This window comes from Bos indicus x Bos taurus, chromosome 9 (assembly GCF_003369695.1).
Source record: "Bos indicus x Bos taurus breed Angus x Brahman F1 hybrid chromosome 9, Bos_hybrid_MaternalHap_v2.0, whole genome shotgun sequence".
NCBI classification, from domain to species: Eukaryota; Metazoa; Chordata; class Mammalia; order Artiodactyla; family Bovidae; genus Bos; species Bos indicus x Bos taurus.
In genome coordinates, this window is record NC_040084.1 from 69,086,802 (window position 1) to 69,109,173 (window position 22,372).

General features: G+C 39.4%; 1 protein-coding gene across 26 annotated transcripts in view; it reads right to left on the reverse strand.

Annotated features, from left to right (window-relative positions):
* EPB41L2 (erythrocyte membrane protein band 4.1 like 2) overlaps positions 1-22,372 on the reverse strand; it is a 211,569-nt gene that overhangs the window by 83,104 nt on the left and 106,093 nt on the right. For all 26 annotated transcript variants that reach the window (XM_027551539.1, XM_027551529.1, XM_027551541.1 and 23 more), the window contains exon 4: positions 4,072-4,176. In XM_027551539.1, coding sequence (XP_027407340.1) covers positions 4,072-4,176 — 105 coding nt within the window. The remainder of the gene's footprint in view (positions 1-4,071; positions 4,177-22,372) is intronic.

Consider the following 22,372-nt stretch of genomic DNA (forward strand, 5'->3'; position numbering starts at 1 on the left):
CACTCTCCTCTTTCACTTGCATCAAGAGGCTTTTTAGTTCCTCTTCACTTTCTGCCATAAGGGTGGTGTCATCTGCATATCTGAGGTTACTGAGATTTCTCCCGGCAATCTTGATTGGAGCTTTTGCTTCTTCCAGTCCAGCGTTTCTCATGATGTACTCTGCACATAAGTTAAATAAGCAGGGTGACAATATACAGCCTTGACGTACTCCTTTTCCTATCTGGAACCAGTCTGTTTTTCCATGTCCAGTTCTAACTGTTGCTTCCTGACCTGCATACAAATTTCTCAAGCGGCAGGTCAGGTGGTCTGGTATTCCCATCTCTTTCAGGATTTTCCACAGTTTCTTGTGATCCACACAGTCAAAGGCTTTGGCATAGTCAATAAAGCAGAAATAGATGTTTTTCTGGAACTCTCTTGCTTTTTCCATGATCCAGTGGATGTTGGCAATTTGATCTCTGGTTCCTCTGCCTTTTCTAAAACCAGCTTGAACATCTGGAAGTTCATGGTTCACATATTGCTGAAGCCTGGCTTGGAGAATTTTGAGCATTACTTTACTAGTATGTGAGATGAGTGCAACTGTGTAGTAGTTTGAGCATTCTTTGGCATTGCCTTTCTTTGGGATTGGAATGTCAGTAGGTGCCCAATATGCTACTGGAGATCAGTGGAGAAATAACTCCAGAAAGAAAGAAGGGATGGAGCCAAAGCAAAAACAATACCCAGTTGTGGATGTGACTGCTGATAGAAGAAAGGTCCGATGCTGTAAAGAGCAATATTGCATAGGAACCTGGAATGTCAGGTCCATGAATCAAGGCAAATTGGAAGTGGTCACACAGGAGATGGCAAGAGGGAACATTGACATTCTAGGAATCAGCGAACTCAAATGGACTGGAATGGGTGAATTTAATTCAGATGACCATTATATCTACTACTGCGGCAGGAATCCCTCAGAAGAAATGGAGTAGCTATCATGGTCAACAAAAGAGTCCGAAATGCAGTACTTAGATGCAATCTCAAAAATGACAGAATGATCTCTGTTCGTTTCCAAGGCAAACCATTCAATATCACAGTAATCCAAGTCTATGCCTCAACCAGTAACGCTGAAGAAGCTGAGGTTGAACAGTTCTATGAAGACCTACAAGACCTTTTGGAACCTTTTAGAACTAACAGCACTTTGTTAGAGAAGCTCAAAATGACAAAGACAGAAGGCTAGAGGTTAAGTCTGGTTAATTGCCAGAACTGGTGAATATTTCTTTCTTTAATATGCTTAGGGAATGGCAGAAGCCCTGAAGGTCCCTGGAATTAGCATCAAGCATTACAGCACTCTGAAGGTCCTGCTTAGCAGCGTCTCAAGAAAGTCCTGGAGCAGAAACCATCTCAGTACACTCTGGGATCAGGCAGATCTTCACAGAATCTTGGCTGATCAAACCTACCACTTCAGGGGACTTCCCTGGTGGTCTAGTGGCTAAGGCTCCCGATGCAGAGGACCTGGGTTGGACCCCTGGTCAGAGAACTAGACCACTCATCCAGCAAATGAGGAGTTCAAATGCAGCAATTAAGGATCCCTAACTGCTACAACTCACAGAAGGTAATGGCACCCCACTCAAGTACACTTGCCTGGAAAATCCCATGGACGGAGGAGCCTGGTGGGCTGCAGTCCACGGTGTTGCGAAGAGTCGGACACGACTGAGCAACTTCCCTTTCACTTTTCACTTTCATGCATTGGAGAAGGAAATGGCAATCCACTCCAGTGTTCTTGCCTGGAGAATCCCAGGGACGGGGGAGCCTGGTGGGCTGCTGTCTATGGGGTCGCACAGAGTCGGACACAACTGAAGTGACTTAGCAGCAGCAGCAGCAACTGCTACAACTAAGACCTTGTTGTTGTCGTTTAGTCCCTCAGTCATGTGCAATTCTTTGCAACCCCATGGATGGTAGCCCGCCAGGCTCCTTTGTCAATGGGATTTCCCAGGCAAGAATACTGGAGTGGGTTGCCATTTCCTTCTCCAGATATACCAAGTCACCTCTACTCAGAGGACAGTGGGCTCTGGCAAACTCCACTCCCTTCCGACCTGCAGTTCGATTCTTACACCCTGGACGTCTATGTCCAATTCAAGTCACCATGGACAGGGTCCAGAACGCACCATGGTGGATAAACACCACTTTGAGCTGCAGACACGTATGAACAGGCCTTCCTTTTACCTGGAAGTAGGAGAACTAGGTTGTCATAAATCTCTTTCCTTCCTTGGAAGGTTCCTTCCAACCAGGGAAGACTGACTCTTATAACTGAGAGGAGAAGCCCTCAGCTAGACAGACACTGGCACAAAACTAGCCTGTCTCCCACCTGTTCTCCCACAGGGCCCTCATATTTCCCAAAAGTCACTCATTTTCCATAAGTGCCTTCTCCTACCTCTTTCCTCTGTTAAGATGCCCTAACCACTTCCTGCAGTCACAGTTTTCTGTGAACTCCCACTTACTCACATGAATAAAAGTCATCTTTTGTCAGTTTAATTTGCATACCTCCAGAAAACAACTTAAAAGAGTGTATTAAAACATTTCCCTCTGACTCCATGGGAAAATATGAAAGTAACTGAGAAAAGTTTGTATTATTTTTTTTTCTTGCCATTTGTACATATAAAAAGCAGGCTATTGTGGGTTGTTTAATTAATTTACTAAATCAAATGGCACAGACAACTTAAGCACACAGTGAGAATAAACCCATTTATATCATCATCCTATGATAAAAAGGTTCAGAAACAGCGTGCTAGAAAAACAGAAGTGCAACAAAATTACAGACAGACAATAAACTGATCACAAATCTACCCTGGTACAGCCCAAATCAATTAATCCATCAATCACTCTACCACTTGAGTCAAGCTGGACTCCTCGTTCTGTTTTGCTCCCAATAACCCACACAACAGGGTAAGGAACACCTTCATCCCTACACAATCACTAATCTATTCAGCAAGGCCAACACTCTCCTGAACCTCCAGACAAGTGTAGATGGGTATTCCTGATATTTCTTCCAATATTCCTCTTTCCCTGCTTTTTGGGCGCCCCTGGTCGATCAGACAGTAAAGAATCTGCCTGGAATGTGGGAGACCTGGATTCAATCCCTCGGTTGGGAAGATCCCCTGGAGAAGGACATGGCAACCCACTCCAGTATCTTGCCTGGTGAATCCCCATGCTATGCTATGCTATGCTAAGTCACTTCAGTCGTGTCCGTCTCTGTGCGACCCCATAGACGGCAGCCACCAGGCTCCCCCGTCCCTGGGATTCTCCAGGCAAGAACACTGGAGTGGGTTGACATTTCCTTCTCCAATGCATGAAAGTGAAAAGTGAAAGTGAAGTCGCTCAGTCATGTCCAACTCTTAGCGACCCCATGGACTGCAGCCTACCAGGCTCCTCCATCCATGGGATTTTCCAGGCAAAAGTACTGGAGTGGGGTGCCATTGCCTTCTCCGAACCCCCATGGACACCTGATAATTCTTCCAATATGCCTCCTTCCCTGCTTTTTGGCAAGCTTAACTCCTAGAATACAGGTGAATTCAAGAGCTAAAAATTCAAAATAAAAATTTTAAAACCAGTTCTTTCAGTTTCTAATAATTCATGTTGGATAAGACATTCCATTCTGTTTAAAATACAAGTGGAAAAGCATACATACCCACAACAGCAAAAAGTTATACATGAAAACAAAAGTTTTCAACATTTCCAAATTCCTGCAATGAACACTGGGGATTCCCTCATAGCTCAATTGGTAAATCATCTGCCTGCAATGCAGGAGACCAGGGTTCAATTCCTGGGTCGGGAAGATCGCCTAGAGAAGGAAGTGGCAACCCACTCTAGTATTCTTGCCTGGAGAATCCCATGGACAGAGGACTCTGACAGGCTACAGTCCATGGGATCTCAAGAGTCAGACACAACTTAGCAACTAAACCACCACCACAATGAATATAAACTGTCACAATAAAAACATAAAATAAGTTATCTGAAAACTAAATTTTACACCAGTTAAGAGAAACACACAGATTTTTTTTTTTAACACAATATAAACAAACTTAAGATAACTTCACTTACTTTCTGCTCAGGGTTCTCCTGAAACACAAGTCCAAAGTAGTCCTTTTCCAAGAGATTGAGATGTTCACACACTTTGTCAAATAATACTTGCCCCTTTGCACGTTTCTGAGGAAAAAGAATAACATCCTTACTTTTCAAGCACTAAAGGTCCATGAGTGCTATAAATAAAGGACATCATATCAGAAAAATTATCTAGCATAAATTAATATGATATTTATTTTCCAATCCTCTATTAAAACAATACCCAAAAATGATTCATAACTTTTTCATTTTAAACTCCCCACTCCCACACAAAACATTAAGTTCTAAAACGAAAGCATGATTAGCCAGATGGTCTAGGCTTTACTGCTACTCCGTGTTAATATTTCAAAAACTAAAAAAAGTAAAATTCTTAAAGAGTTCACTTATTTGTTTTTAAAAGAGTACAAAAGTATGTCCAACCTGCCTCCCTCAGTTCCTCAAAGTGGCTCATGCACTCTCTCCCCAGGAAAATCATTAAGCTCCATGTACCCTAACCCGAATCATCCCATCACCACTTAAGTTTGATTTTTATTCCCAAGTATCTGTAGAGTAGAAATTATGTTTTTCAATACAAAGTTACACTTTTTCTGGAGGATAATATGGCATTCACTCCTTAGAACAAATCCTAAAAATAAAAGAGAATGAAACTGAGACAGTAAATCAGCTGCCTCCAAGGATTTAATTTACTATCAAGATATATAAAAGCCTATGACAGCTTCAGAAGAAAATTTCACTATTTAATCGATGTCAAAACAAAGTGGTGACTCCAATTAAAAGGCACAGCCCTGGGAACCACCAAGTGCAGAGCTGAGTCACACACACACTCCTTCCCCTGCATGGATATAAACCATCCCTGGACTACAAGTGAGAAAGGAACAAGCCAGAAGATAGACATGTTCATCCTCGAGACAAATGCCTCACATTATCGAAATGTCTACTAGTTAGTTCATCCAGAGTGTGAAAATGAATGCTTGCCACACAGACATCTTTAAAAATGGAGTAAGATATAAAAGACATTTCAATTTCAAATCAGGACAACTCTGATAAGGGTTTTCAAAAGATAAAGTCTTCACAGAAACTTGATTCAAGTGTGTGTTTCTCTCCTCTATTTATGGAAGCAGAGGTAAGAAATCCATGCCTGAAACACTTGTGAAGGAGAATCTACAACCTTTATTATCAAATTTTTATAATTAAACACTTCTTTTTTAGGAAAAGAATTACATTAAATAGTAGAGGGAAGAGGGAGAAAAGCCACACAGATTACGTGATTTCAACATTACAAGCAATGTGCTATCCACCTCGCTACAGATTCAAACAATGATAAAGTATACATGAAACAGATAAGTGTTTATATGTCCACACATTTAAAGTACACACAGATACAGTGTAATAAATGAGAGTACTGGGCTCCAGATTCCAAATTCCAAAGTTCTAAATGCCTTTTCACTATTTATAATCTATGTGACCAGGGACAAGACACTTAAGTTCTATTTGCCTTAATTTGTACATCTATTAAATGATAATGGAATCTACCATACAGGATGTGGTTAAGTGCTAAATGACTTATAACACATGATGAGAGCTCAGAACAGTGTGTGGATAGTGAGGGCTTAGTCAATATTGGCTCTTATTAAAAGCTGGAGAGTTTTTAAACATGAAAAATAACTAATTTCACTTACATGAAAATTAGCATTAAGCTTCTAAAATGAAAGTTTCTGAATTTCATTATCTGCAAGCAATTATTAATCTATATAATTAAGACTCTGAGTTTGGAGGTATTTTAATTGACTTTACAAGGAGAAGGTGACTCATATCATGATAGTTACTTTCTTAAATGTGCAGTAAAATCCATTATCTCTTCATAAGTGCCTGGAATAGATATGAGATTTGGTTGCAAACAATAGCAAAAAATATTTTAAAGGTAATCAATAATCTAAGATAGAATTCAATTCCTCTGACATTAATTTCAACAATATTGTTCAGTCTCTAGAGAGTAGAAGATTGCCCAGCATAATAGATGCTTGTTGAATCAAATGAAAATACAATAATACAGCATACTCTATGTGACATACTTATTTTAAATGTAGTGACAGCTACCACTCAGGCTCACAGTGACTGACCACAGTTGTACTAATAATTCCAGTGACTACTTTATAATTAGGAAGTGTTCTTATCTAAGGTAGCAAAGGGAGAAAACTGTTACAGCTCTCGCCACATCTGTCTACTTGTTCATCACACACTATGCACTTATAAGGAGGTATAAATTAGGTCACAGAAGATTTCATAGAAAGACACTAAGAACTCAATGGGTGCTTATATAGGCAGTCGGCCTGTAATCAGATACAGTTTCCAAGCAAAGGTGTTACCTCCAGGAAACCTCTGGCAGAATGACAACTCCTTTCAAATAAGCTAACTACTGAAACGGATTAGCCCTAAAAAATCACGGTGAAATGTGACAGCCTCAAAGGAGATTCATACTATTTTATTTGGTTGGAATGTTATTTGAAATTAGGGTAAAAAGGATAGTTAAGACAACTGACGTCTATAAATAGTAACACATACCTCAGTTCAAAGAGAAAACCACATTCCAACATTGCCTTACCATCAATTTTTATTAATAAATCATACTTTCTCACTGCCTTCCATTTCAAAAATAGAAACATGCTCTCATGGACAGAATTCCCCTAAAAGATTAAGAGCAAAGTATCCACAAAGCTCATTGCCACAGTCTGGTGCTGGCACACTGGGCAGCACAGGGAGGCATTCACACGGGGGTTGGAGTCAGACCCAGTCCCTCCCTCATTCAACTTTCTGTAAGCACTTTACTATTATCGGACAAGTCTAACAATGGATGAACCACTTTGTCTCCTTAACTGTAAGATGAGATAGTAGCTCTCTCACAGCTCACTGTGAGGGTCAAATAAACCCAGGAAGATGGTGTATATTAAAGTGCCAAACCAAGTGCCTCACTCAATCGCAGATGAATTCTATTCCCAACTGTCTTTCATTAGCCCAAACCAACAAGCACCAAAATATCTTCTAGATGCTCAGATTGCTTCTCCACGATTCTCTCCTTCCCGTCTCCAGGAAATAGATATTTTAAATGCTCGATAAGATCTTAATTGCACACAAGTATTACTTAAGCTTTCATTCAGCATCTCCACCCTCAAGGAACTTAACTGGTTGGGAAGACAAAAAAGCAACAAAGCCAAGAGGCATGTGCTGAAAGATGCATATACAAAAGTGCATGGGAGAAGCACCAAGAATGGAATGAGTAAAAGCGGCTGAGAAATATTGTAACCTCACCATGTTTGTGGCATCTGAAATGATTCTTAAGGAAATGGAAAATAAATGATTCTCACAGATAAAATCCCAACAAGTATAATCAAAAAGATTAAAGACACATAAGGAAACCAGCTACTATTATTGAGCATTAGATATGACATCAGTCAGAAATTCAGAGACAGTAGACAATGGAAAAGTTTTCACTTTTCACTTTCATGCATTGGAGAAGGAAATGGCAACCCACTCCAGTGTTCTTGCCTGGAGAATCCCAGGGACGGGGGAGCCTGGTGGGCTGCCGTCTACGGGGTCGCACAGAGTCAGACACGACTAAATCGACTTAGCAGCAGCAGCAGACAATGGAATTATCAAGTACAGAACACAAAATTAGCATTTTTATGTGTTTAAAGAAATAAATATTTTAAAATACCAAGGAAAAAATAACTATCAAAAAGCAGAACTTCTGAAAAGAACCAATTAGAATACTTAGAAATAAAACTAGAATAATTAAATTATAATCCAAATGGGCATGGTTTGATACAGTTAAAAGGTGGAAGACAGATCTGAAAAAACTAACCAAAATGAAGCAAAGACAGATAAAGACTATGAAAGAATTTCAGACCTGTAAGCTAGAAGAGGGGATCTATTCTATATATACCTTCCCAGAATTCTAGATGAAGACAGTAAAATAAGAAAGAGGCAATATTAACAGAGTAATGGATGATAAATGCTAAAACTCTCAAACTAAGGAAACCCAATGGATCTCTAGTCAGATAAAATAAAACCCATTAACCTACAATCACTTTATTCCATTAATTATTTATACACATCAACATTCAAAGATTTTTATATGTATTTAAAAAAAAATAGATACTACAAAGCCATCAAGACAAGAGAAGAAGAAACAGGAGCTGGAGAATAAGGAGTAGAGAAAGAAAACTGTAATAGAAAACTCAAGAAGTTACTCTTAAAACACCTAAAACTGATCTGCCTTGGAACCTAATTTAAAAAGGCAAACAAATTAGCATATTTCTTCTAATCTCATAAAGAAAGCATACCAAATTATCAGAGACATAGTAAATGATACATTTTTACTGTACCAAGTTATTACATTTCATAAATATTAATCTGTAATCAAACTTGCCTGAGTGTGCTCTGACAGCAACACGACCCAGTGGCTCACCACTTCTTTTTTGCCTTCATGCTGTTCACAACTCACTCCTTAAGTAATAATCCTCATCATTTGGAGAAGAGGAATCAAGATACACTTCATAATACAAGTACATAAAAATGTTGAGGGTGGGATTCCCAGGAGGTCCAGGAATGGTTAGGAATCCATGCTTCCATTGCAGGGGGCAAGGGTTTGATCCCTGGTCCAGGCAACTAAGATCCCACATGCCACGTGTGTAACCAAAAAAAAAAATTGTGTGGGGGGCATGCAAAGTGAGATTGTTCCTTCTCCCCTCCTAGATTCTGGCATGTATCACCATTCATGTGAATCCTCAATGTCAACAACAGGCTAGTAACAGCATCACTGCCAGAGCAGAACGGGACACGGATCTGAACACCAGCCCTGCCTCCTAACTGGTGTGTAACCTCAGGCATGTCGTGAGTCACCTTATGGTGGGGATCAAAAAGTTAAATGTACTGAAATACTTAATAAAATGTTGGCACATTGTGTGAATGCATTAAAAGGCAGCTGAAAGCACAGAAACTTTTTGAACTATTCTAAAATAATAACCAATTTTAAATATCATTATAAAAAGCTTTCCATTACTACACTCAATCTCACTTCACAATCAGAAAACTGAGGTTATAGAGAGTTTAACTGATCTAACTTTTTCAGTCTGATTTCCTGAATTTCTTTTAAAGAACGGAATTCCTATGTGTGATGTCCATAAACATTAGTACTCTACATTTGTATCCAGTAAGGCAGTTTTCCCATATTATCATTGTTTTGATTTTTCTATAAACAACTTGAATTATGGTGCATGAAGGGACTACAAACACATTTTTCAACCAAGCGGAATACACAGATATTTTGCTTTACAATGTGCATTAAGATACTAGTATATGTGGCTGGTTCATTAGTTGTAGTAACTATGGGCAGGTGCTGCCAGTCCCACATAAAAAGGGCAGTTAACTTGCCAAGGCAAGCTCTGAATTTCTTTTCTACCTTAATTTCCAAATGTAAAACCCTACCTCTAAGACAAAGCTCCAAATTCTCCTCCACGAAGCCTATTCCAATCTTCTAATATTTATCTTTCTCCTTTAAGTACTTTCACACCTATGGTACTTACTCTTTAGTTCTACTTCTTTTGATACTTATTACTTCTGAAGACTGGGTTCTTTAAGTAATAGTGTGTCTCACTCACTCCAGTGTCTCCAATAGCAGCGCTTCATTGAGTAACTCAGCTCACTTATAGGCCAAAAGATACTTTGGGGGCAATGGCTTGGCACTTAAGCTGGCAGAGTTGAGTCTAGAAGCAGGTCTTCTGGCTCTCAGTCTTATGCAAGCTCCTGGCTCTAGAGCTCATGGACTACCAACCCATAGATATTCAAGGAACTAAGCTAGACACACACTGCCAACTAGATTCTAGAACAGCCACAGACCTACATTTTATTTTCACAATGTACAATTTTCTACATTGTATTTGACTCTTCCTTAGTAATTAGAGCACTTCCAAATACTTCTTGGGAACTAAAGGAATGACGTCGGCAGAAAAACCAATGTGCTCCTTTCTCTTAAGAGCCAGCCATGCACCACCTTTATCCAAAAGGAGACTGGGGTTTTGCAGTCTTTACACATTCCTTCCCTAGGACATCAGTCGTTGTTATTTCTTCTTGCTATCTGAAGCGTGCTTTTGCTTTATATCTTTTCTTACACTAGAATCTTTATAGAGTACAAACTGTGTTCATCTCTATTCTGATAATGTAGCACCAGTTAACTAAACAATTAAAGCCATACAACAGTTAATCAACTTGGCAAGTACACTTCAAAAAGAAATCTTACTTCCTATATTAAATGACAGCAAGCTTTACAATCAACTTTCCCATCTACCTCTACCTAACTCCAAGAATATCAATGAACAGAAGTATAAAATCAATGGCTTGAAAATTTAAACCAAAAAAAAAAAAAAAATTTAAACAGTCCTTTGGTCTATATCCAGGTGAGAGACATCCAAAGGACAGAGACAAAGCAAGACAATTTAGGTAGGTTTAAAATACATATTCTTCAAGGATTAGAAGACTGGCTTTGGGGAACTTCTTTTGGGAGGGGTTGGGAAGGCTCAGCAATCTATAGCAAGCCCAGCTGAAGAACGGCAGGCTGGAATCTGAGACGCGGAGTTCCCCGGAGCCTGTGCTGTTATTTGTGGCATTCACTATTGAGGCCAAAACATGACATTTCTGGAGGCCTCTTGACTTGGAGGAATTTGTGCAACTGCTTACCCGGCAGATTGCAGTTGATGCCACACACCACTGGTGTTCTATAAAACACCATCACTGTCTCCGTGTGGGCCCCTCCACACTGCAGTTATTGTGCACCCAGGAGACGGTGCTGGGAAGCATACAATGCAATCCATACATCCCAGCCTCGAGCTAAGTGTTTTGCGCTAGCTCACAACTACACTGTGCAAATATAAAAGGCCAAGGAAAGAAAGGTATACACAGAGCAAACACAACAACGGAGACATTGTCATGGGGGTGGAGGAAATCAAAGAGAACCTTACAAAAGGGGAAAGGAGTGTCTTAAATAGTTTCAGGCCATCATTTTATCAGGTCATTCTTTTCCTACCCATCTGAATGACACACCTCAGTCCCAAAGTGCATTCAAATCCTGGAAAAAAAGGAAGAAATCACATCCAACAATTGTGTGTGTGTATGAAAAATGTAATTCCAGAGTAAATATCATTATAATGAAGATTTTTAAGTTCTGTTCATTCCCCTTATCATTAAACTTGAAAAAGGATTTCTGACTGTTCAAAAAATAATATGTATATTATTCGTATTTTATATAAAATAAAATAAATTTTTTATAAAACCTTCACATATGATAGGTTTCTTATAAGACACTACCAAAAATAACAAGAAAAAAGAATCCACCTGCAATGAGGGAGACCTGTATTCAATCCCTGGGTTGGGAAGATTCCTTGGAGAAGGGAAAGGCTACCCACTTCAGTATTCTGGTCTGGAGAATTCCATGGACTGTAACAGTCCATGGGGTTGCAAAGAATCAGACACAATTGAGCGACTTCCACTTTCCCTACACAGTATTCCTTGAAAGTGAAGTCGCTCAGTCGTGTCCAACTCTTTGCGACCCTGTGGACTATAGCCCGCCAGGCTCCTCTGTCCATGGGATTCTCCAGGCAAGAATACTGGAGTGGGTTGCCATTTCCTTCTCCATTCAAGTGCTCAGTAGCATCCAATTCTTTGTGACCCTATGGACTGTAGCCATCCAGGTTTCTCTGTCCATGAGGTTCTCCAGGCAAGAATACTGGAGTGGGTTGCCATTTCCTCCTCCAGGGTATCTTCCCAACCCAGGGATCAAACCCATGTCTCCTGCATTGGTAGACAGATTCTTTACCACTGAGCCACCTGGAAAGCCCTCAATTCCTTCATGAACAGCCTCCAAGGGAGGAGGGAGAAAAAGTGAAAAATCCTCATAGTTCATTACAAAATCTCTATTTCTTTCCATTCCACAGTATCCAAGGAATCGTGACTGAACAAGGGAAATTCTGCAGTGCTGTTGACATGAATGACATAAAACACTATTCAGTGTAGTTTTAGGAACTAGAAATAAAAATTAAAAGGCTGCTACAAAACAAAGCATATGCTAGGCCAGAACACACTGAAAAATATGCTCAAGTAACTGTATCCTACAATAGTATTAAAGGAAATTCTAGTGTAGATAGAAGCAGCATAGAGGCTCATCTTTAATACAATCACATGCATGCCTTAATTAACTCCTCAAGAACAGAGGAGCTTGCCTTTCCCCTATGTTATAAAGCCCTATTTCATGATTCAGTGATTCCAAGTCTATCCAAGTCTACATGCAGTACTGACATGGAATGCTTTTCTACTCCCATCTGTTGGGTTTTGAAATGTTTCATAATTCTTAACAGAGCACACAAATCATCTCATAAGCAATCAGATAAGTTTAGATGGCAAATAAGATAGAAAAATGTTTCACCTTTATGGTATATGGAAAATGGCAAATAAATGCTAATTTTTAGTTTTAATAAAGGAAACAAACTTTAATCTTTTGTCCATAGCCATACATCCTTTATTTCTAATCAACTAATTCAACTACAGAAGAGGAACAACTCTGAGGGATCAGAAACATGGAGATTCAGCAAGAAAGTTAAGGAGTGTCAGGGCACGCCTCCCCAAAAGGCCACCTCGAATACAGCCTTCTACCTCCTTCTCAAACTGCCTTCATTTTTCATTTCCCTTGGTGTCATGAGTGAAATCCGACCACTTATGAACCTTTAGCGTGAACAGGTTTCTGTTAAAATGCTAATGTCTCCTAGAAGGCAATGTAAGCAATCATCCACACACTGGAGTCATTCACTCAGGCTGCTAATTCTCTCGTTACTTAGCTGAGAGATCTGCTAACATTTGGGATTAGAAGAATTTTGATTCTGCATGGAGAAACAGTAGGCAGGTAGCATAGCACATTTTTGTATTATAATTCTACAAAAAAGTAACAGGATATCATCATGGAACTAGCAACAACAAGAAAGTCTAGGTGGCAAAAAGGACTAAGAAACAGAAATAATATGGGGGAAAAGAGGACTTTAAATTTTGGCCTGAATTAGAAAAATGAGGTAGAAATTCTGTCCTTTTCCACCTGTTCCAAGATTTAGCACCCAGAACTCAGTTCAGAAACTTATATGTATACTTTTATAAATTGACTTGGAAGTCTAATCATTTGTATATTACTTCTATAGAAAACATACACTCCAGATAAATAATTTTCTGAAATATGACGTACATATATATAACCTGTTATAAGCTGGAAACATCCTTTATAATACTTCTCTGCGCACCTGTATTCACATATTCAGATGGTCAACTCAAAGCCCCCCGATCTTACTTCTGCCCTAAAATGCAGAACGTGTGACATGTGACATCTGCTTGAAAATCAGAATCTTTTCCAACAGAAACAATATTTTTACATGGTAAGTGGGTTTCCATCAATCATTCCCTATCTTCAACTCCCATGCCCACCACTGTGAGGTCTGTAACATGTCTAAATGTAAATACTAAAGTCCATCATAACTTTTACAGAATCTGGAGTTAGTTTAACATTTCCTGGGAAATCTTAAGTAAAAACAACATGTGATTGATGAAATAATCTAATTGCAGGAGACTCAGGAATAAAATGTCTAAAATGTTAGTGGAAGAAAGGGCAGGCGGATTGGTGCATGAATGTGTATCCAGCAAATCTACGATCCAATCAGGCTTCCTGAAGGGGGAAGAACAGGGATAACTAAAAGTGGGAAGAAGCAAGCAGTATCACTAGAAAGAAGGATATCTGGCCTGAAAGCCTGTGGACAGACGTATTCACCCTCCAGGGTGGATCAAGCTACAGGAGGCTAAAGACGCCTGCTGTTATAATACTCCGTACTCTGCACTGCATGCTCATAAAGATCTCTTAAGATGTAGCATCTGAAATCACCTCAAGGCTTTCTTATTATGAAGGAAATAAATCTAAATGTTTATTCTTCCTAGCAGTTATCTCTCACAGTAAATTCATTTCCTGGCATTCTTATGTCTAAATGTAGGACTGGTCAACAAAGGCAGTTTTCCTCTGCCCCACTGTCTCACGCACAGTGAATGAAGAGTTAAAGTGTATCTTACTGCCGAGCATCAGATCCTCCAGTGAAATTCTCCCAAGTCCATTCTTGTTGAAGGACGCCCCCCACACCCAACATTGTCACCAATGTCCAGAAATGTTTGATGAACAAAGCCACAAACTTTATATAATAAGTACCTAATGACCCAAACCAAGTGAATAAAAACTAAATCATACCTATCATTGCCAAAAAATAATGTATTTTAAGTGGAATAGCATTTCCATTCTTTTACTTTGACCTCCGCTCTGCCCAATTAGAAACATACAAACAATAAAATGGACTATCTAGACACCTACTGGAAATAATGAGGCAAAAAAATGAAGACTAACAAAAAACGCCTGCACACAAACAACAAACAGGATCAAAACAGATGCCACTAATGCTGCTACAACCAAGTCAAAGACTTTTTATAATGAGATATCCAGAAAACTTCCGGGCAACTTTGATATGTGCTATTCTAAGGGGAAGAGCTCACTTCACTTTATCCTGAGGATAACACAGGCTCATTGTTCAGATTTTCCTAAGCAGAAAATGGACTTCTAATTAGAGACAGTACACTAAAATACACATTTAGCTCTGCTCCCTATGGAAGCTACTCTAAAATGATGTGGTGTGTGCACACCAGGGCATATGCACATATTCTTCCCCTCTCCCCCGACAATGGAAAGGAGAAAGAGAATGGGATTAATGCCAACAAAATTTTGGAAAGTAGACTGGAAAAGGGTAAATGATAGTCTCCATGAAGTTTTTTTTTTATATTTTATGCTCTCTTTGCAACCTCTCCTATGGGTGGAAGCCCACCTCTTCTTAATATTTGGCAGAAGTGAAGAGATGAATCCATTTGAACACCGATGGTATTCGGGCTCTGCAAGATGAGAGAACTCCTAGTGAAAGCCAAACCGCAGAGAGCCCAGGCCAAAAATGACAACACTGGCCAGGCAAAGCATGGCTTGCTCTTAACAAAGTTTATTATTATTATGTTTTCTTGACATAGAAGGAAGTAGGCATTTAAGACTTTTCCTATAACCCCAAAATTCTGGTTGGCTTTTATTATTTAACCATTCTCAAGTTAAAAAATGTATTAGGCTAGGTATTGTTGAGATTCCCTAAATATCATTGTTGTTTAGTCACTAAGCCATGTTGGACTCTTCTGCAATCCCACGGACGGTAGCCCACCAGGCTCCTCTGCCTAGGGGATTTCTCAGGCAAGAATACTGGAGTGTGATACCATTTCCTTCTCCAGGTGATCTTCCCAACACAGGGACTGAACCCACAACTCTGCATTGACAGGCGGGTTCTTTGCCACTGAGCCACCAGGGAAGCCCTTCCTAAATAATGATGTTGTTCTTCAGTCGTGGCACCCGACTCCAGTACTCTTGCCTGGAAAATCCCATGGATGGAGGAGCCTGGTAGGCTGCAGTCCATGAGATCGCTAAGAGTCAGACAGGACTGAGCGACTTCACTTTCACTTTTCACGTTCATGCACTGGAGAAGGAAATGGCAACCCACTCCAGTGTTCTTGCCTGGAGAATCCCAGGGACAGGGGAGCCTGGTGGGCTACCGTCTATGGGGTCACACAGAGTCGGACACGACTGAAGTGACTTAGCAGTTCAGTCGCTAAGTCGTGTCCAACTCTTTGTGACCCCATGGAGTATTGCACACCAAGTTTCCTGTCCTTGACTATCTTTCGGAGTTTGCTCAAACTCATGTCCACTGAATCAGGGATGCTATCCAACAGCCTCATTCTCTGTCACCCCCTTCTCTTCCTACCCTAAATACTGGGTTGGCCAAAAGTTCTGTTAACTTTTTGGCCAACCCAATACCTCATTCTTCAAAGTTAAAGAGTCTTTCTCCTCAATGTAAGATTTTCTTACCAACTCCAGCCCATAATAACTTGGCACTTCTGCACTTGTATTTATCTAAACCAAAAACAGTATTTAAATCAACTATGCATGTATTTTTATTTCACATGAAAAGTTTATCTCTGAAAGTAAAACCTATAAGCAATTTAAGAGGACAAGAAAAAAAAAACCAATATTGGGGGACAAAAATTACTTCTAAACTCACAATATGTATTTAAATGAATACTACTCGAGACCAAATTCATAAACACTGTGGAAATATGACATCCTTGACTTTCTATTTTTCTTAGAAATTACATATCATCACTAATGGAGGTCCCTGGAGGAGGCAATGGCAACCCACTTCAGTATTCTTGCTGGGATAATCCCATGGAGAGAGGAGCCTGGCAGGCTACAGTCCATGGCAGCACAAATAGTCAGACATGACTAAGCAACTGAGCACACACAATGGAGGTCAGTAACCAGTCAATAAAATAACTTTTAAGAAGTGAAAGCTTTAAAATCTTTTTGTCCAGCTTTTCCTATTATTCATTTTGAATAGGCAACTCAGCATAAATCTGTGAAAACTATAACTGCTTAAAAAACAACAGTGACTAAAACTGTTAGATTATAGAAAGAGGCTGACCAGAGAAGCACACCACATTTTTCTAAGTATTATTTTAAGAAACTGCCAAGTACCGTTCGCATTCAAACTTACTTCAAAAAGTGTAAGCAGCAAACTTCTGTAGGCTAGCAGATTCTCTGTAAACTATTCGCCTAGAATGAATTTTGACATTTGATTCAGACAGGCTTTCTGTGCTATAGAAAAAAAAAGCTTATTAGAGCATTCCTATCTGACTCAGTTTAAATTGCTGCTGACAGAAATATGAAAAGAGATCAATGGATATAACAAGCAGATCCTGGTAAGACTTAGATTAAGTTTCCTTCCTATGTTAATAACTAAATGGTGCACAAACTCAGACAACTTCAAAACAGGTTTAAAGGCCAGAATCTGCAAATATAACACACAGTTATGAAAAGTAGTTCAGTTGGTAGTTTTGAGGCTGTCTCTCCAGAGTATAAAAAGAAAAAAAAAAAAAAGAATAATATTCTTAATCATAACTGTTCTAACAGAGTTTATGTAAAACTCTGCTACAGAATATAACAAATATAAAAATGGCAATCTGAAAGATCATCTACAAGTACTTTCATCATTTAGCCACTTTGCCTGACTAATTCAGCAGCTTTGTATAGGCCACATTTTATTATGTTACATTGCCTTCAACCCCTTTAATATGCAAATGCTAGCATACTTTATTGTGTGTGTGCTCAGTCTCTGAGTTCTGAATGTAGCCCACCAGGCTCCTCTTTCCATGGAATCTTCCAGACAAGAATACTGGAGCGGGTTGCCATTTTCTACCCCAGGGGATCTTCCTGACCCAGGGATTGAACCCACGTCTCCAGCTTGGCAGACGGATTCTCTACCACTGAGTCACCTGGGAAGCCCAGCGTACTGTATCGCACTGCTGTAAATAGCGATGATAAATTCTGCGCATGTTTCCCTTTAGTCACCGAGTCGTGATCCTGCTGTGGAAAGGATGGATGGAAAGAACAACCTCAGCTCGAGCTTCTGTGAAATAAATTAAATGCTCACGGGTAAAGGCCAGATTCTCAAATCTCTGTTCCCCTATTCAAGCTCCTGCACTCAATCTCCATCGAAATCTTAGTGGGAGTGGGAATAGGAAGATAGGATTAAGGAGGAGAATATTTGGCAAAATTTCCTAATGGCTGAGAAATAAAAACTCTGTCAGAAACATCTTTAATTTGCTCAGGAAAACACTGGAAAAGAGATTGGAAATAAGAGAGTAATGAAAACAGAGGGATTCTGAACAGAATCGGTTTAACAAAAGATACTTTGTTTTTTGTTGAATGAGAAATAAAATTACCCCTCATTTGATGAACTCTGAAAAGGAGTTAACATTTTTTAATACCTACTTACCTGAGAGAGGGAGAAAATGTATCTGAACAGATTTTAAAGTGCAAAACTTATTCTGAAAATTATTTCCCCCACCATTTCAAATGTTATTCAACCATCAAATAACTGTCATTCCAAAACAGGAGAAACAAAAAAATTTCAAAGATCTGTTGCCCAGTAACTATCACCCTTAGGTGAAAGGAAGAACTTATTAAGTAGTAAATTACCCGTGCGTCAGCTTGCCTGGCAGCACGTGTGAGAAAGGGGCAGAAGTGTGTGCCGCCCTCAAAATTACATCAGGATGTTTACTCATCGTGAGCGGTGAGCTTCAAGTGTCAAGTTTAATACTTTCAGAAACCACCGACACAAGGGCAAAAAAGGCAATCCCCCGATTTTGAAACCACAAGTTGGGAAGACAAAGGAGAGAGCATGTGGTTGAATTCTTGACTACTGAGAAATTAAAACCATAACATTTTTTTTTAGTTTACTCAACAGAAAAGAGGAGCATTAGAGAAAAAAGAGGCAGGGAGTAAGGTGTTAACTTTACTCTCCTCTTCAAGCCCAGGCTATACCCAGCCAGCCAGCCATCTGACCTACAGCAGTTCAGATTCACATGAAAAACTCTGGGAGTCTGCTTTCCCTCTAGGGCCAAGACCACTCCTTATCCACTTCGGCATCGCTCTCACGCCCAGTCAGTTCATAGCCTTTATAGAAATTTGATAAATCATTTTCATTTATTTAAGCCCATGAAGTGTTTCTCCAAGAAGTTAGCCTACTGTTTCTAAGCACTTAAAAAGCAGTGCAGCTGTGAACAGAAGTAGTAATATGAGAGGGTGGAGGATTATACATACATACAACAGTGATCTTTCTTTTCTAACTGGAGAGGATGGAGAGGAGAACTGGGAACAAGCAAACACAATCGTTTAGCTTAGATAAGAAGGATAAAAACTTTAAATAGTACAGGAAAGCAGAGAGAAATAAAAAATTAACATTTTATGAGTAGCGCTAGAGGCGAGGCAAAGTTCTGTGTTAATGCCCTATGGAGAGAGAAAAGAAAGATATTTTTCTCAAGGAATTAACAATACAGGTTAAAAAACAACACAGCAATGAAAAGAAATCAAAAAGTAACAAAGAGTTTAACTGATGTTCAACACAACAATACAAGAGACTCTTTCACAAGGCAGCACATGATTAATTGCCCAATTATTGGTGCAAACAAGTTCAGAGGAGGAAAAAACATCCAGAAAGCTGGATTTAAGCTAGACATTAAAAGACAGGGAAGAAGCGTGCGGATGGGGAAGTGAAATGGCAGAGATGATCTGGGTCAGAAACCAGAAGAAAGGACAGACAATTCAGTGCCTGATTAGAAGACCAATTTGGCTGGAAGGAGAAAGCACAGAAAATCCTGTAGTAACGGATCTAAAGACAGTCTGAGGGCGTAACAGTGTCCTGAGGCCCAGCTAATGAGCCTGCTTTGCACCTGCGAACCCCTGTGTCCTTCAAGCTAGGCCAAAGCATTAAACTACTCTCAAAGCATGGAAGCCTGTTCCCATTTACTAAATAAAAATTACTAGATAGAATCATTGCCTTAAATTCCCTTTTTGAGCTAAAGGGATAAATGAACAACTAGCCAGAGACATTCCATCTGGACCTATGTCACTGGAATTTCAAATTGCATACAATATATGCCAACTAAATTGTTCACGGTTCTATTTAAGTCATATTTAAATCCAATACTATTTTACAGGGGTTTAGAGAGGAACACAACTTCCAGATCTTCTCCAAGGATACTACTACTACTACTAAGTTGCTTCAGTCATGTCTGACTCTGTGCGACCCCATAGACGGCAGCCCACCAGGCTCCCCCGTCCCTAGGATTCTCCAGGCAAGAACACCGGAGTGGGTTGCCATTTCCTTCTCCAATGCATGAAAGTGAAAAGTGAAAGTGAAGTCACTCAGTCATGTCCGACTCTTCCCGACCCCATGGACTGCAGCCTACCAGGCTCCTCTGTCCATGGAATTTTCCAGGCAAGAGTACTGGGATACAGATAGTTAAAACTATTTAACTAGTAAACCTAATAAGGGTCAATTATAGAAATCTGAAAGAACAGCCTTGAAGGATGTCAGCAGACATAAACAATCAAGTAAATAAATAAAACATTTAAAAGCAATGATATCAAATTGCATTTCTGAGGCCAGTACTCTACAGAGGAAAGGCAAGAAGACCTTGACACCATTCTGCTGCCTGATAAGTAGTTTTTATCAACAGAACACTGACGAAGAGAGCCTACATTCTGATAGCTTTATTCACAGCACTGAGAAAAAATGGCACTCACATTCCTATGTGGGCAAGAACAATGCCCTCAATTCTCAGACAAAATCAACACGTGGGAACGACTTTCAGATGCCAGAGGAAAATGTGAGCAACTCGAACTCAGAATGCGTATTCACTCATGCTTCCCAAGTATTACAGGCACTTTCACATTTATTTTCAGACTTCTTATATATATATATACACACACACACACACACACACACACACACACATCAGCTGTAGTAAAGCCAGTTCAATCCTAGAAATAGAGGAAACAAATACTTTCATTCTTAATCTGCAATCTTAGAATAGAAGAAAAAAGAGGAAGTGACTTCTCCAAGACATCCAACGAGCCAAAAGAAAACACAGATCTCCTGATGCTATACCCATAGCTCCAACTAACTCTTATTGTACTCCTCCTTAGAGGAAAGAGCCCTGCTGTTTTAACACATCAAGTATGTAAATAACTTCAGTGGCAATATCACAAGAGTCATTCTATAGGGGTGTCTCTGGAACCAGCATGCAGAGTATAGGAGACACCCCAAAATTCTTAAAATTTAAATTCTGATAACAAAGGAGTTTCTCACATAGCATTATATTTCTCAGTGAGATAAAAACAGACATATCAGAGAACAGAAATTATAAATTTTCTTTATGAGAAAATCATAATCTTCAATGAAAAGATTTTTTTCAAAAAGAATTTGAGATAGTTTATTATCAGGATGATAAACTAGTATAAAATGTAAATTATAATTTTTACTAACTTTAATTTAAAAAATACTTCACACAAAACTTTGGAACAAATGCACAGACTCAGCCTTGCATCAAAATTAATGCATGGCCTAGGCTGCAGAAATAACATTAACTGAACTCAAGCCATTTCCATATTGTTTTACACTTAAGTAAAATCATTCTCCAAAAATGCACCATTATCCAATACTTATGCTCCAAATATTGTGTGTGAAGCATTTTTTTTTCACATAGTATTAGCACACACTCTCTTTCTTCAAAAGAATACAGACTTCAAAGATAACAGTGTTTGAAAACGATGCTGCCATGGCTCCCTGGGTAGTCTTCACTTTCCTGAGGTTCGAGAATACATTCAAATGGCCCACAGGAAAAAAAATACAGAAGCAGTGAGCCAAGAAAGGAAGGGGCAGGGAGGATAAAAAAAAATGCATATGTGGAAAGAAAGAAACTGAAGTCGCTCAGTCGTGTCTGACTCAGTCGTGTCTCATAGGGGTCCATGCAACCCCATGGACCGTAGCTTACCAGGCTCCTCTGTCCATGGGATTTTCCAGGCATGAATACTAGAGTGGGTTGCCATTTCCTTTTTCAGGGGATCTTCCCAACCCAGGGATCAAACCTGGGTCTCCTGCATTGCAGGCAGACAATTAACCGTCTGAGCCCCCTGGGAAGTCCTGGATATGTGGAGATCTCTCTATTTTAAGCAAATAATCTGAAGCAGATATGATATTAAGACACCAAACAAAAATACCCCCAAGAACTATGTTTCTTGATTTTTAAAATTTATTCAGTTAATACAGTAACACTGACATTAAATGATATAACAGTGCTGCTTTCGTTAACCAAAGGTACTGACAGATACAAAAACAGGAAACTGTCTAACTTTCCCAATGCTCTAATAACATTGATTAAACTGTATCTATAAAGACTACTATGCTATACATCATAACCAATGCAGTGGATAAAAAAGTCTCCCTTAAATTATTATAGTCATATTCTAAAATCAAGTAGCATTCTTAATTTTGCTAGGTCTTATATATTAACAACTGTAAACCTCTGGTCCATTTCTTCTCAGCCCCTTTTCACTCTACTGGTCAGTTTAAATCCTCTTATTCTGACATTTGTGGCCTTGTAGAACCTCATCCTCCTCTACAAGGTTCTTATAAGTTAGGATGTTCCAACTCAAGACTTCCTAAACAGGCCATGCTTTCCTCTACTGCTGCAGGTGCCCTAAGTGAGGACATTAAGGCCATCTTCAGTG